This window comes from Ascaphus truei, chromosome 3 (assembly GCF_040206685.1).
Source record: "Ascaphus truei isolate aAscTru1 chromosome 3, aAscTru1.hap1, whole genome shotgun sequence".
Taxonomy (NCBI): domain Eukaryota; kingdom Metazoa; phylum Chordata; class Amphibia; order Anura; family Ascaphidae; genus Ascaphus; species Ascaphus truei.
Window position 1 is genome coordinate 331,155,040 of NC_134485.1, and position 17,411 is coordinate 331,172,450.

The 17,411-nt window shown below is 46.7% G+C and overlaps 1 protein-coding gene across 2 annotated transcripts in view; it reads left to right on the forward strand.

Annotated features, from left to right (window-relative positions):
• Positions 1-17,411, forward strand: part of LRP1 (LDL receptor related protein 1) — a 374,671-nt gene that overhangs the window by 138,353 nt on the left and 218,907 nt on the right. For both annotated transcript variants that reach the window (XM_075591499.1, XM_075591500.1), the window contains exon 3: positions 12,634-12,771. In XM_075591499.1, the coding sequence (XP_075447614.1) occupies positions 12,634-12,771 (138 nt within the window). The remainder of the gene's footprint in view (positions 1-12,633; positions 12,772-17,411) is intronic.

Below are 17,411 nucleotides of genomic sequence, written 5' to 3' on the forward strand. Positions count from 1 at the left end.
CTACTGTACATGAGTGAATGCTTCTGTGCTAATAGCAGTGCCCTCGCTGGGCGTTCGCCGCAGAGCTCCAGAGCAATGAAGCTCCCTCTCCCTGCCTTCATGCAGCCCCGGAGCGGCTCCCGCTGCAGTAGCATACTCCCGCTACCCAGTGCGGCCGACTTGCAACAGGGATAAGGGGACCAGGAGGTAAGGGGACCTTAACCGGGAGGTAAGGGGACATGGGGGAAGACCTGGCTACACAAGCATAGCAGCTACTTATATTTATCTACTTTACTAATGATAAGCTGAACAATTACTTTGCCATTAAAGGGAAAAATGAACAGTTTACCTGTGGCTTTGAGGACTGTCTTATCACCGATAGACACTGGTTGCAGATCGCACAAAAAAACACCCGGAGCTTTAGTTTACTAAGGAAATGTCAAAAGCTACATACATTATTCACTCATACCTTTTAAAACAGTGTTGGCTCCATTTACGTTCTGAAACATGCCACTGCACACTAGTTCTTAGGGAAGACCTCAGCTTACACCAACACTACAGGTTGCATTGCTTGCTTTTTTCTTCTTTTATGTTATAGGAGGGAGGCAGGGAGGGGGGGTGGGGGGTAATGCTTCCAAAGATACCTCCTTAAGGGGTCCTGATATTTCTGTGGAGTTTAAACCCCCCCCCCCCACCGCATCACACGGACCAATAGGAAGCCACAAGGGATGAAGTCATGGCTTCCTATTGGCCCGCGGGACATTTAAATGCTGCCATTATGTTAGGGACACTTTCCCTGGCTGCAGAGATACCGGCACCGCTATGGAGGTAAGTATCTCTGGAAGCAGGGGATCTCTGAAGCTGAAATGAACGAGGCAAGCAAGCAATGCAACCTATAGTGCTGCTTTAAATTCCAAATATATGATGCAAAGTGTGACGCCAGCACACAGATCAGTAGCACTATGTTTACTTCTGTTACAGAAGTATTATGAAGATACAAGAAACTGTGGGTGTTAAGAAGTCTGGTGTTTCTATTTTATCCCTCCAGCCCTTCTTCTAAAGGCCATTAGGACTAAATTAAATTATGTTAAAGGTACATAAAAGCCACTATTTGGACCAATTTTATAAAGAGTTACATAATTAAATTGCAAAATGTTATCTTCCCTTCTGGGCTTATCTGCGAGAAGGAAAAGATAGAGTTTTTGAACTCTTCAGTACGCAGCATATAGGGCCGTCATCAGGTGGAGAGGGGACCGGCTGATCGGGCCATCAATCCTTCCTCACTAATTAACTAGCCTTTAACACACTGTGCTGAATCATTGATACTTTCATGTGTGTATATACATAATCATCATCCACTACTCACCAATGATATATATATATATATATATATATATATATATATATATATATATATATATCACAAATACACACACACCCCACACCCTCCCTCTGGATGTTGTGTGTACAACATTATGCTAATACTGCTTCTTTGCATTATACTAATTAACTAATGTTAATGTTACTAATGACTATAGCTCTACATGTACAGGAGACACATTTCCAAGCTGTACATTTGAATAAAGCAAAGTACCCAACAGGGGGTTTCCAACAGTGTAGATTAAGGCGGTTATTCATTAAACTTTGATTGATTGTGCTGATTGGGGCACTATTGGAGAATCTCAAACTAAAGTATGTGATTGGAAAGGGTTTTTCTACACATACACACGCGCACACGCGCACACATACACACACACAACCCATGTGAGCATGTACATTTGTAATTTGGGGACGGATTCCTGGTGCTTGATATCATGGATGAAGACTGCCCTAGTTAAATGTGGCCTGAGAGCCAGGAGGGGAGCCCAGATCATTGGAAGCACAGGAAAAGCCTCACTTAAAGGGGAGCATCTTCATCCTGTTTTTGCTTCTGCTACATAGCTGAGGTGTCAGAACCAGAGAGGGGTGAGAATATGAAATGGGGATGGGAGGGTGATGTCTGGAAACTATGCTAAACAGCTCTTTGCTGTGCAGCTCAGAAATCCACAGACCTCTTTCCAGTAGCACCTCTCTGTTTTTCCATCATGTCTCTTTCTCTCCGTTCCCTGTTTTTACTTCTATTCCGTATCCTCATCCCCAGCTGCCTTCTTGTTTTTGTCAGCTGTGTAAATTCCAAGCTCTATTCCAAAAATACCAAACCTGATAACACCATATCATTAACATGTTTGCTTCTAGAGGGGCCTGCAATGCAGTGCTCTGGATTAAAACAAGATCCAGAACAAATGGGGGAGAAAATAAGCCAGTCACAATCCAAACAATAACGTGAATAAGTAATAAACAGCATTGTATTTGTTCTGGTCCAAGCACACCCTGATGGATACATAGGGACAGGCAAGTTAACTCAATCCCATATATCAAGCAAGGGAACCTTCTTACTTGCTGAAGTGTTTATTTGGGGCAACAACATACAAATAAAAAGGGGGAAAGGTACTGAGGGAACACTGGGGCATGGGAGCAATGGAGGGGAAGGGGAGCTACGAGGGAAGTGGGCTAGGTACAAGATATAGGGATAGGTACAAATGAGTAGCTTTACCAGGATAGGAGAGATGACTGCTCAAGGTGGCTGCTGGTACTAAAAGACAGCATGCTGGTCTGGGCTGATGGGAAATTAACTGGGACAATACCACCTGGCAAAGGGAGGGGGAGCAGTCTATCCTGGTAAAAGGCCAGGTGGGTTGCCAAGGCAACTGGCTGAAGCCAAGAAACCCACAAGGGATCACAACATTGTTGCAACATCTAGGCTGGGGAGTGCTGGCAGCCTGAAGACAGAGAAAAAACACAATCCTGTCCAGGACAGTATTATTGCTTGTATCCCCTTGTCCTGACTGTACTGCAGGCCTGCACAACATACGGCCCGCGAGCCGCATGCGGCCCGCCTGGCCTCTCTGTGCGGCCCGCGATGACTTTGTCCGGGCGCTAATTAATAAAATAAATACATTTTAAAAAAAAAGTTAAAAAAAATGGCGCCGATTCCCTGCGGTCCCTGCATGCGCAGGTCCCGCTCCCCCCCCCCCTCTCGCAACGTGGGATGGAGGGGAAATACTCTGCAGCCGCTCCCCTCCCCTGCTCCCAACGTGGGATGGAGGGGGAAGCAACACTCAGCTCCTCTGCGGGCCCGCTCCCCTCCCCTGCTCCCAACGTGGGACGGAGGGGGAAGCAACACTCAGCTCCTCTGCGGGCCCGCTCCCCTCCCCTGCTCCCAACGTGGGACGGAGGGGGAAGCAACACTCAGCTCCTCTGCGGGCCCGCTCCCCTCCCCTGCTCCCAACGTGGGACGGAGGGGGAAGTAATAATTAATAAGTAACTCGGCTCCTGCAGCGGCCTGCTTCTCACCGCTTCCCTCTGCGGCCAGCTTCCCGCGTCCCCCCGAGCTCACCTCCCGTGCCTTCCCCCCCCCCCACGAGCTCACCTCCCGTGCCAGCCCGCGCCCCCAAGCCCACCTCCCGTCCTGGGCAGCTGCCGCAGGGATATCGGGGGCAGGAGGGGAAAGCGTCCGGCGGCAAGCTGCACCCACCCGGTCAAGCTAAGTCACTGTCAAGCACCAAGTCACTGTCTCCCACCCAGTCACTGTTAGTCACTGTCTCCCACCCACCAAGTCACTGTCTCCCACCCACTCACACTGTCTCCCACCCAGTCACTGTTAGTCACTGTCTCCCACCCACCAAGTCACATTGTCTCCCACCCAGTCACACTGTCTCCCACCCAGTCACTGTTAGTCACTGTCACCCAGTCACACTGTCTCCCACCCAGTCATTGTCACCCTGTCACACTGTCTCCCTGTCACCCAGTCACACTGTCTCCCACCCAGTCATTGTCACCCTGTCACACTGTCTCCCTGTCACCCAGTCACACTGTCACCCACCCAGTCACTGTCACCCACCCAGTTACTGTCTCCGTCACCCAGTCACACTGTCACCCACCCAGTCACTGTCACCTAGTCACACTGTCTCCCACCCAGTCACTGTCTCACTGTCACCCAGTCACACTGTCACCCACCCAGTCACTGTCACCTAGTCACACTGTCTCCCACCCAGTCACTGTCTCCCTGTCACCCAGTCACACTGTCTCCCACCCAGTCACTGTCTCCCTGTCACACTGTCTCCCTGTCACACAGTCACACTGTCACCCACCCAGTCACTGTCACCCTGTCACACTGTCTCCCACCCAGTCACTGTCACCCACCCAGTCACTTTCACACACCCAGTCACTGTCACACTGTCTCCCACCCAGTTACTGTCTCCCTGTCACCCAGTCACACTGTCACCCACCCAGTCACTGTTACCCAGTCACACTGTCTCCCACCCAGTCACTGTCACCTTGTCACCTAGTCACACTGTCTCCCACCCAGTCACTGTTAGTCACTGTCACCCACCCAGTCACTGTCACCCAGTCACACTGTCTCCCACCCAGTCACTGTCTCCCTGTCACCCAGTCACACTGTCACCCACCCAGTCACTGTCACCCAGTCACACTGTCTCCCACCCAGTCACTGTCACCTTGTCACCTAGTCACACTGTCTCCCACCCAGTCACTGTCTCCCACCCAGTCACTGTTAGTCACTGTCACCCACCCAGTCACTGTCACCCAGTCACACTGTCTCCCAGCCAGTCACACTGTCTCCCACCCAGTCACTGTCACCCTGTCACCCAGTCACACTGTCTCCCACCCAGTCACTGTCTCCCACCCAAGGGGGGGAGAGTGATGTGAGTTGCAAGGGGGGAGAGGGATGTGAGGTGCAAGGGGGGAGAGGGATGTGAGGTGCAAGGGGGGAGAGGGATGTGAGGTGGAAGGGGGAGAGGGATGTGAGCTGCAAGGGGGAGAGGGATGTGAGCTGCAAGGGGGGAGAGGGATGTGAGCTGCAAGGGGGAGAGGGATGTGAGCTGCAAGGGGGTATTGTGTGTTTGATGTGGAGGGGGGTATTGTGTGTGTGGGTGAGGGGGAGAGATGGGGGTATGAGAGATAGATGGGGAGTATCGCAAAGGTTGATAGTGTTGGGTTCTGGGGGAGATATGAGGATGATGATGAAGGGTGCTGGGGGAGATATGATGATGAGAGATGATGATGATGATGATGATGATGATGATGATGATGATGATGACTTTACCCGTGCGGCCCAATTTTTTTTTCCTTGGAGCAGTTCGGCCCTTTGCACTTTACGAGTTGTGCAGGCCTGCTGTAAAGGATCCTTAGGTCGATCGGTGTTCATTTGTGTGTGCTTGTTTTTATATCCCTCCTTTTTCATATTAATTTGCCCCCCCCCCCTGTTTTCCTCTCATACATACACTTGATTGTTTTATACTTCTGCCTTCACGGTCAGAGGTGTCTGCCGTGCATTGCAAAGCAATGTATTTATGTCCTCCTTTGGCAGGCAAAGGGTTAATGGGTTAGGGGAAAATGAGGCCACATGTGGAGAAGTCTTGGTCCAGTTTTTGTGATTGCTCATCATGTACTCTCAATGCTGATGGCCTCTAAATTGCTGGAGCAGCCAGGCATCGGCAGCCCTCATAACACTGATTACCTTGGGTCTCTTTCAGGTGCAGTTCCATGTAAGGCCTTGGCCATGTTTAGCACTTGCTGGCGGAAGCGTGCTGACGTGCATTCCCGCTCAGCACTGAGCCCCTACAGCCGCAATTAGAGCGGCTTTAGTAGGGGCTCACCTGCGCAGGTCTTAGGGGAATTTAAAATTCCCCCGCTTGCCGGCGCGACAGGCCGGTCACGTGAGCGGTTCACCCAATGAGGGCGAACCAGCTCCGTGACGTCACTGGCCCACCCCCGGCCAGTGACGCGCCCGCCCCCTGCCCGCCCCCGACGGCCCGCTGACAGCACGTGCGGTAAGCAACCGAAAGGCCAGGGAAAGCACCCGCTTTCCCTGCGCCTCAGCGCGCCTCAGCACGCCAGCAGGGAGCATGGCCGAGGCCTAAGACTTAGGCCTGGGACATGGTAAAGCAGACCCCGCTGAGCCACACTGAGCCGCGCTGAGCAGATGCACTTACCCCCTGCATCTGTAATCAGCGCGGCTTTCGGAGCCGCTTCCGCATGTGTGCGTAGGCTCAGAAAATGTCAGGAAACAGGTTTAAAATTTTCGCGCTGAGGGAAGCGGAGGAGCGGTCACGTGACCGCAAACATCCAATGGGAGCGAGGAACTAGCCCCGCCTCCACCACGCCTTCGCTCCGCCTCCGCCCCGCCTCCGCCCCCACAGCGCGCTCACTGCCTCGCCTGCCAGGACGCAAAAAAGCACCGGATTGAGCAGGCGAGGCAGAGCAGGAGCACGGCTCACCGCGGCCCGAGGCACCATGCCTGAGGCCTAAAAGCAACAAATGGCAGTGGTAGGATTAATAGATTCAATGATGGTGATGAGCTGCTTAAAAAAACAAAACCAGACATGTCTAGGTAGTGAAAGGAGTAGAGGAAGCCAGTAACATTAACATACACATTGAAAATAAAAAATGTGGGGAAAAGTAATCAGGACTTCTTTTCAAGTGGCTGATGAACCACTACTTACAAGCACAACTTCAAGATAAGTATTTCACTAAATTACTGTTATCAGTGATTCATAGGTTTAAGCAAAGACCTTTCTACGGACCATTGATTTAACCAATTTTTGTGCTGCTTATCTTATTACTTTCAAGAATTGCAGTAATGACAATGCTTCCATCTATATCTACAGTATATATCTATATATATATCTATATATATCTATATATATATATATCTGTTTGTGTGTGTATGAGGATTGGACCTCGGTCCCGCCCTGTGACGTGTCCCGTGATGCTTTGGGTGTTGCCCCTCAAGCATGCACTGCGTGCGAGCGCCGCAGTACTCCTGTCTGCAATGGACCAAGGCTCCACCCCCGCACCGCCTTCCGTGGCGCAACGGAGGACGCTCTTGTCTCCAATACGCGGCGGTGTCGCATGACAAGAAACACTCAAGGGATTAATGCTAACAACCTTCGTTACTCCACAGCTGGGATACACTCCGCCTCTGCCTATCAGTACACAGTCTGTGTGATGACTCACTGCCTGCAGCCTTCCCATTGGCTCCCTGTGCTTTATATGCTCAGCCAGCCCCTAGGCAAATTGGCTGAGCATAAACTTGTGTTTATATACTTGTGCTTGCCTCAAGCATCCTGCTGTCCTGCCGTCACTCTGTGCATTCTGCTTGATATCTCGTAACTTTGACCTCTGCTTTAACCTGGACCTCTACCTTCTCTGACCCCTGGACCTCAGCTATGCACATAACCATTCTGACCTCTCTACTCCTTGACCCCGGCTACGCATAATGCCGTCCAACTTCTCCTATCCTAGACCACGGCGAGTATTACGACTATCCTGACCTCCTACGCTGACCCAGCTACATGACTACGACTCTGCAATCCGGGCGCGGTTGTTGGCCGGTGTTTTGTAACATCCCCACCTCAGCCCTGCGGTCCCGTCCTGTTTGTGGTGAGCACTTGTTACATTATGCTCAGCCCCACAAACATGGACCCCGCTGAGGTGGTTTGAGTCCTGTACAGGCACTCTGACATGTTTAATCAAATAGAGAAACGGCTTGACCAGAATAGTCGGCGAATGGAGCAACTTCTACTTGCAGTACAAGCTTGGACTGACCATGCTAAAAGTGCCCCTGTGGATCCTGTCCTCTCAGCGGTGTCTGTTCCCATGAATGGAGCCTCCGAACCCCGACTCCCTACACCCAACCGCTACAGTGGCGAAACTCTTGGTTGTCGCTGTTTCTTAACCAGTGTTCTATTCAGTTTGAATTGATGCCGTTATGTTTTCTATCCCAGCGATCTAAGGTGGCCTATATTGTATCCCTGCTAGTAGATGATGCCTGGGTGTGGGCTTCCCCCATCTGGGAAAAAAGGCCAGGCCTAACTTGCGACATAGGCCGCTTCACCAAGTGCCGCTTCACCAAGTAGTTCCGCAGAGTATTCGACACGCCTGGACGCAAGGTAAACGCTGCCTCATCTCTCTTCCATATTTCCCAAGGCAGTCGTCCCGTGGCCCGGTACGCAGTCGAATTCCGGAACATAGCCGCTGAAACCGTCTGGAATGATGAGGCATTGGCGGCAGCATTCTGACAAGGTCTCCGAGAACCTTAAGGATGAACTTGCTGCGCAGGAACGCCCCACGGAACTGGAGGAGCTCATTGGTCTATGCATCTGAGTTGATTTAAGATTACAGGAAAGAGGTGTAAAGAGAAGTCGATGCAAGCAAGATATGCAGTCTCTCCGCAGCCACTACACAGAGGCCCTGGACTCTCCGCTTCCGGAACTGGAAGAACCCATGCAGATCTGAGGCAGCAAGCTATCGCCCGGTAAGAAACAGCGCAGTCGTAATGCTGGACTCTGCCTTTATTATGGTAATACTGGACACCAGATAACTGCTTGCCACCAGAAGTCGGGAAACGCCAAGTCCTCAACGAGAGCCGGGAGGATCACACTTGGAACATTAGCGACTTCTTCTCCCAAGATGCTGACCAGGCTTTTGATACCTATCACCATAACCGGTGACACCTTCAAGGCCACAACTCAGGCCTTTCTGGACTCTGGGTCAGGGGGAAATTTCATGGACCAGGGGTTCGCGGAAAGAAACAAAATCCCTTTTGGCACGTAAAAGTAAACCAGTAGGGCTTGAGGCGATTTGACGGTTGACCCTCCTTTGTCTTCAAACTATCCCTTTCCAATTACAGGCAGGAGAGGTCCATACCAAAAGGATCCAATTTGACGTCATTTTTTTCTCCTACCGTCGACATCATCCTGGGCCTCCCATGGCTTCAACTACATAATCCTCGGATCGACTGAACAGAAGAAAAGCCTTTTCAATGGAGTTCATACTGCCTACAGAACTACTCTGTGCCATCCAAAGGCCTATGTGGGGTTTCAGTACAAGAGCAGGTTAATTCTCATCTTTCTCAAATCTACTCTGCATTTCTGGATGTATTCAGCAAGCCTCAAGCCGAGGAGCTTCCACCACACCGATCATTCGACTGCCCCATCGATCTTCTACCCGGCTCAGTGCCTCCGCTAGGATGTTCTTATCCACTGTCACCTCCAGAGACAAAGGCCATGTAGGAATGCATCCAAGAGAACCTGCAAAGGGGCTTCATCTGGAAGTCTTCGTCTCCTGCAGGTGCGGGGTTCTTCTTTGTAAAGAAAAAGGATGGATCCCTCAGACCCCATATTGATTATCAGGGACTTAATAAAATCACAATCAGGAACCGCAACCACTTATAGTCATCACCGAACTCTTTGACAGACTACAGGGTTCCACCATCTTTACAAAACTGGACATACAAGGAGCTAACAATCTTGTAAGAATCCGACAGGGGGATGAGTGGAAAACAGCGTTTAACACCGGGATGGACATTACAAATACCTTGTCATGCCTTTCAGCCTTTGTAATGCTCCCGCGGTATTCAAGGACTTTGTCAACAAGATTTTCAGGGATCTCCTGGACCAATACTGTAAGTCATTGCCTATCTAGGTGACATTATAATCTTCTCCATGGCCGCATGTGAACACCCGGGTCATGTCAAACAGGTACTCCAACGACTATGGGAGAATAACTTATTCGAGAAATTGGAGAAGTGTCATTTTCATCAGACTACGACGTCCTTTCTGGACTACATCATCTTCGATACTGGCCTTGCCATGGATCCAGCCAAAGTGAAAGCAGTTTTGGATTGGCCTCGCCCTATGACCCTGAAGGCCGTAAAACGGTTCTTAGGCTTCGCAAACTACTAACGAAGGTTCATACAAAACATTTCAGCCATAGTAGCACCCATTACGACATTGACACAGAAAGAAGCTGACCCGACACTTTTGTCTCCTGCAGCCCTTCAAGCATTCGAGAAGCTGAAAACAGCCTTTGTGTTGGCCCTGTGCTGGTGCATCCTGATCCAGGACTACCCTTCACGCTCGAGGTGGATACTTCAGATGTTGGGGCCGGGGCAATCTTGTCCCAAAGGAAAACCCCACAAGCCAAGCTACACCCCTGTGCGTTCTTTTTTTTAAAAAAAATTCCCTGCCGAACAGAATAACAACGTGGACAATCGTGAACTGTTGGCCATCAAGATGGCCTTGGAGGAATGGAGGCATTTGCTCGAGGGCACTGAAAACCCTGTAACTATTCTGACAGACCATAAGAATCTGCTCTACATTGAAGGCGCTCGCAGCTTGGGCTCGCGACAACTCTATAGTCCCTCTTCTTCTCTCACTTCAATTTCATTATTTCCTATCTACCTGGCTCTAAAAACGTGAAGGCAGACGCCCTCTCCCACCAATTTCTCGTAGAAGACAGTGCTGAGGACCGACAGGAAACCATACTTCCCCCATCATGTATCATCTCTGCCAACACATTTGATGCTATGGAGGACATCACGAGAGGTCAGTCTGATATTCCGGAGGGTCTCGAAGTTCCAGAGGGACGTCTCTTCACAGCACCAGCCTATCGTCAAAAGGTTTTGGAATGGGGTCATTCATTGAAAAGCTCTGGTCATCCAGGTACTAGGAGAACTATTGAACTTCTGGAAAGGACCTTTTGGTGGCCAGGGATGCACGAGGACATAAAGAAATTCGTCACCGCATGTACCACTTGTGCCCAGAACAAAACTCCCATAACAGACCTCCAGGGTTGCTACAACCCCTTCCATTTCCAGATCGTCAATGGACTCATCTTTCCATGGACTTCATTGTGGAACTACCTATATCCAAAGGTAGGAACACCATCCTGGTTGTGGTCAACCGATTCTCTAAGCTGGCCCATTTCATTCCCCTCAAGGGTCTACCCAATGCCCTCCAATTATCCAAAATCTTTATCAAGGAGGTGTTCCGCCTTCATAGGGTCCCCTAAGTCATTGTGTCAGATCGAGTTCTGGCGGTCCTTCTGCAAACAACTAGGGATCTCCCTTCAATCTTTTTCCGGCTATCATCCTCAGACTAGTGGTCAGACAGAGCGGACTAATCAATCACCTGGAACAGTTCATCCGCTGCTTCATTTCCGATACCCAGGACAACTGGGTAGATCTCATGGCGTGGGCCGAATTCTCCCATAACAATTTGCGTAATGAGTCAACTCAGGATTCACCATTCTTTTCTAACTTCGGCTTCCATCCCTCAACTCTTTCTACTGCAGGACCTTGATCCGGGGTACCAGGATGGCTGTCCACCAAGAATATCCGACTGAAGGTTCCTACAGCTAAATTGGCACCTCGATTCATTGGCCCATTTCCTGTCATCGAGAAGGTCAATCTGGCAGACTACCGGCTACAGTTGCCAGCTTCTATGAGGATTCCTTCGGTCTTCCACACCTCTCTCCTCAAGCCCTTCATCCAGGATTCCCAGTTCCCTGCTTCGAATCTCTCCTCCTGAGCCTCTCCTGGTTGAAGGCCAGCAGGAATTAGAGGTCCAGACCATTCTGGACTCCCGGATCACCAGAGGTAAGCTTTAGTACCTGGTCCATTGGAGGGGCTTTAGTCCTGAGGAGCGTTCGTGGATTCCTAGGGACCAACTCCATGCTCCAAGTTCGGGCCTTTCACCACAAGTTTCCCTCCAAGCCATCCCTGGGATACCCCGAGGCCGCCCCTGAAGGGGGGGTAATGTGAGGATTGGACCTCGGACGTGTCCCGTGATGCATTGGGGGCTGCCCCTCACGTGCTGCTGGCACCGAACCTTGCTCCGCTCCCACACCGCCTCCCCGTGGCGCAAAGGAGGATGCTCCTGTCTCCAATACACGGTGGCGTCGCATGACCAGAAACACTCAAGGGGTTAATGCTATCTCCCTTCAGTACTCCACAGCTCGATACACTCCGCCCTTGACTATCAGTACACAGTCTGTGTGATGACTCACTGCCTGCAGCCTTCCCATATATATATGTGTGTGTGTGTGTGTGTATGTGTGTGTATGTAGAGGTATCGGTACCGTGTTAGCCGGGCTTTAATATATATATCTCTGAGAACACTGAATAAGAATAAAGCAATACAACACTTGCCGTATCTGTGATGTTTGTTTATTATTCTATGGAAGAATTGCAGCTCACATGGGTACAATAACATGTTAAAATCTCTCTGGGATGGAGTGGAAGTTCTGTGTTGCACATTTTCTAACATTTCCTATTTGTTTCATAAAGCTAGACTTGAGAGAGATAGATAGATACATAGATACATAGATCGATAGATCATCACAGCAAATATCTCTCAAAATATAATACAACATTTTTTATTTGTTGCCAAGTGATACTTAACTGAGAAGTGTTATGAAATCATTGACAATGGTGGAACACTTTACAACTTCAAACATAATAACTGGAAACAAATAAACATACTTTATTTTAAAAAAAAGGACATTTTTGCTTTAAGAATAGTTGATTAGTAAGTTATAAATGTGTTTTTATGTGAGCTAACTGGGACTGCCGTTTAAACATTATGCTTAAAAAATGTGCCGCGATAGCTCATTTACCCAGCAAGAGCTGTCCTGATGATCTGATTCCTCGTGGCAAGGTTTATAGTTGTATGGAAGACGTAAAAGGCAATCATTATTTATAGAAATATAGTCTCAAGTATTAAGTCCTCTTTATCTCTTTTATTTCATCAGGTCCGCAAAGCAAGATTTCTAAATGCCAGCCCAATGAACACAACTGCTTGGGCACAGAAGTTTGTATACCCATGGGCAAGCAGTGTAATGGCCACCCAGACTGTTCGGATTTCACAGATGAAGGGGCTTTCTGCAGGGGTAAGTTTCTGGAACAAAATATCTACTATCGTTGTTGGTGCTCTTGAGGTAGAACTGTTGAAAAGGACCAAGGAGCAATCGCTGAAACAGGCAAAAACAGTGGTTGTAGAGGATTTTAATAAGTTTACATTAGAAGCATAGATATTGGCAGTGTTCGATAAACCTATACATTTGCTCGCCCCGGGCGAGTGGATTTAACCCCCGGGCGAGTAAATATTGGCCCAAGCAGCACACGTTTGGTACTAGGTGGCGAGTAGATTTTTTTTGTGTGGCGAGTAGCTTTTTTGGTGATTTGTCAACCACTGGATATTGGTAGCAGATAAAGTCCATTTGGTCAACCTAACCAGCACATATCCTATACCCCGTTGTTTCTCAACCCTCTCCTGGTGGCACCCCTGCCAGGACATGTATTAGGGATAGGCAGTTAATCAAACGTGCCTTTCTTTTGGCCAAAATCATGGGCCTTTTTCTATTAAACTTCTCCTATTCCTTCTAGGTGTCTTGTCTTTCCCATGAGTTGTTTTTCACAACAACTGCTACATTCTGTAAAATTATAAGCATGTGTTGTCCGTTACTGGGCACACAATGCCACAAATGGTTCTTGTACGCAGAGTGAATGGGAATTCTCCTCAAATACCACCATTTCAAACTATACATGCATGCAGCCTCAAATTAAAAAATCCGGTATGAATTTAATGGTTTACCATTATTTCAGTCTTCTCTTTACCTTAAATACGGTGCTGGATAAAGAGAATAAGGTAGACATTCTGGGCCATAAAAATATGTGCGATATCAGTCTTTGAGACCTTACTATGAAGTGTAAAAGTCCATCCATGTAGGACTATAAATCCTCACTAGATTCTGTACCCACTGACTTGTTTAACTGTGGTTTTTGTGGTTTTGGACTGCACCTGTGCTTAATTAGAGCAGGTTGTTTTGATTCTTGTTTGGCACATGTTATGGGTGTTTGACTGAAATCAAATCTGGCATACGGAAGCTTTTAGGATGTGAATTAATGAAGTGGAGGACAAGGAGAAGCAGCCCAGAAATGATAAAGCTCCATGCTCCTTGAGGAGTTTTTAATCCATGTAGACAATCGCCACAAACACAACTAATTATTCTTCGTTTCTGGGTGATGCCGCCTTGTATTTGGTTTGTAGGCAGTCAAATTAAGCAGACTCCCTGTTCTAGAAGTGTTTTTTTGCTGTAATGCTTTATAGACATTGTGCAGCCTGCAGCTTTATAGGAGGCTTTCTCAGCAGTTGGACACCTCATGTTTCCCAAGCCTAGATGATGATTATGGTGATTAGCTTTTATTTGTATGGCGGCAACATATTCCATAGTTCAGTACAGTGTTGGAGGGAGGATAATAACATTGTATAACAAACTTAGACAATAAGGAGGAGGTCCCTGCTCGAGAGAGCTTGCAATCTGGATTTTTTTTTAATGAATCTTGTTTCCATTCAGAATTCAATGCTGTATGCTTCTAACTACATTCTTACCATGCGCTCAGCCATAACATGGAAGAGACAGAAATGCACCCAATGACTTTTGAATTTCTGTGTGGATTGCTGGAACTATCTAATCCTAGAGGTGACCAAATCTAGATTTACACATTACATTAAAAATAACACCCACTCCAGCGAAGCATAATCTCTATGTATCTCTACGAATCCACAGAGTTACCCAGCCTTATCACAGGCGTTTTAGATGACCAGAGCCTGTTACATGCTTAGAATTTTATGCACCCCTTGAAACAACCAGTTATTCCCATTTTAATTGCTATGGGTCACTGCCAAGTCCACTTCCTGCACAAGATTATGCCTTTCCTTTTTGTTTTTATGGTGGAGTGAGCATAGAGGAAACAAAATCAAAGAGTTTGCAAATTATTCTTGGCCATGCACGCTCATCAGGATTCATCAGGGCTCTCCTGTTAAATTGATTTGACACAGTACAAGTGCAAGAAGCACTCAGCTGCCGGGGCTCCTACAATGGGGACTTTGTGCACGCTGAGAACATAGTACTTTTCTACTCTGTAATGAGGACACATAGAGTCAGAAACAGTGCTCCAAACTCTCAATCACTGTGCACACAAAGAAACAAGATATCCCATACAAGATACATTTGTCTCACTCATGCTAGGGGTTATTAAAAAAAATATATATGACTGGGCAAGTAGAGGGAGGATACACGAGACAAAAAAAGATAAAGATTAAAAATGGGTGGCAATTAAACCTTTGTGGGCTCCGTGACATTAAACAATGCATTGTTTGAAGACCATTGAATCCTTTCAGGCATGTACTGTGATTTACAAATGATGCAAAAGCACTATCCCATCCTTAGAAGTAGCTTTAACTGTGGTCTCTTGGTCTGTGACTACACAAGGCTTTTTGGCTACAAAGAGAGTGTATTTTGACCCCATGCCACCTGTCACTGAGCCTGTCACAAAGTCAGAGTATATAAGACAAGGAAAATGGCATAGCTGGTCCTAAATGGGAAAAGAAAGAGGAACAGGCGCACAACTCAGTGTATTAACAATATATATATACTGTATTGGTGAAATATAGGGGGAAATATGGTTCCTGTGCAGCTGTCCATGTCGGTTGCGGTAACACCGTGCTGACTATTGCATGATATGATCAAAAGAACATACTTTTTGTACGTGCATTTCTTGCCCCTATATTTCCACCAATACACATTTTTAATACACTATGAGTTGTGCGCTTGTTTCTTCTTCTAGTTTCATGTGATGATGAGCCATCCTATGTGGACAGCAGCAGACTATAACTCCTCATTAAGGTCACGTATTGTCTAATTTCATAGGCATGTTGTCCCGTTTTTCACTTTCCCTATCACATTATCACGTAATATTAGTCACAATTTTTTTTATTTATATATGTATATATATATATATTTTGTGAGAGAGAGAAATGACCCCGCATCCATGTGACAAATAATGGCAACTACAAAACCGACAATTAAGTAAAGATGCGATCATCTGCCGGTGGTGCTATAAGGGCATATAATATTGCAAAAAGAAAACTCCCAATTGAAGGCTAAGGCCGAAACGCGTAGGAGCAGGTCCAGTTGGCAGGATCCCCTGGTTTGTCCCCCTCTTGGGACACTCTCGTGCTCTGAGCTTTGCTCCTTGATTCCTCTACAGACCTTGCTGAGTACCTGACATAAGGTGAAGTATCCATTTCTTGCTGTAACAGACTAAGGTGGGCTTTTGTGTGTTAATCTATGTGTGTTCACTGTGATTTGCTGATTCTGCAATGTTATACTGTATACTTGTCCCCAGAACTAGGGAGACAGTAGCAATTTGCTACGCACTGTATTAGCCACCTTATTTAACTACTGAGTTGTGTCTGTTGATAGCATTGTTTTATACACCTTGTCAGGTACTTTGCCAGCATTTATTTGTCTATTTAGACTTTTGACTTGTCCTTCAGGGTGACTCCCTGATTAGAGGTTAAATCAAGTTTGCACCACCCAGGGGATCCATGCCGTGTTTTATTTCTTGTGCTTTTATTTTTACTTTATGTTCTGTGACATTTTCTAATAAACATTGTGGTTTTGCATTGTGAGGCATACTTGAGTGCTTTTATTGGGGCTCTTTTTCTTTTTGCAATATATATATATATACTGTATATATATATATATATATATATATATATATATATATATATATATATATATATATATATATTTATATATATATATATATATATATATATATATATATATATATATATAATTTTGATGCGCTGTTTTTTCCCCACTGGTCCTAAATGGCAATGTCAATGGGACAGGTGCATGGAACCCTTTTACGCAAAGTAATAATGTAGCAGCATGCAAAAGGCAGTGAGGCAGCTGCAAGGACATTTAAGTTCCGGTAAAAATTAGGGGTAATGTGCCTGAGTCTGTTAAATAATAATTACCAAGTATAATATAATTATTATACACCATCTTCAGCCCTTGTTGATCCACTGCAAGATGAAGGCCTCCCAATAACCTTTCAGGTACTGCGGTTACAAGCCTCTCTTCTCCATGTTACGCCAACATGTTTCCTGATTTCATCCTCCCACCTCACTTTTGGTCGTTGTCTTGGTCTTTTGATAACCCTTCGAATCCAGTCGCATGTATGTCAATATCCAGTAATTTAAAGCAGCAATACTACTTTCTCCTTTTTTTCTTTTCTTATTTTTATTTATAAAGCATGTGACAATATATAATTCTACATTCTTACCTAAGCTGACAGTCGTTTGGTGTTCCTGTTCTAAATCTGTCAAAATCCTGATTGTGTGCCTAACAAAATGGCCACTTTTCAGTTTCAATTAATCTTTCAGTCAGTGTAACTCAGCAGCTACAATGTATACTTGTATTACTAAGGTAACATTATCTATAATTACTATTCTTTTTCATGTGTGATTTGATCATTTATTCCTGGCAGCCTTCCTTATACTGTAGGTATAAGGGTCATAGGGTATCACTGTTAGTGTGTAGGTTACACTATAATTTTTTAGTCTAAGATTAACGCTACTAGAACAATCTTTTTTAACATTATCTATTGTTACAGTTTGCAGCTCGACCTGATGGGAATATTGGCAACAAATTATCCCAAACAGGAAAGTGTTGCA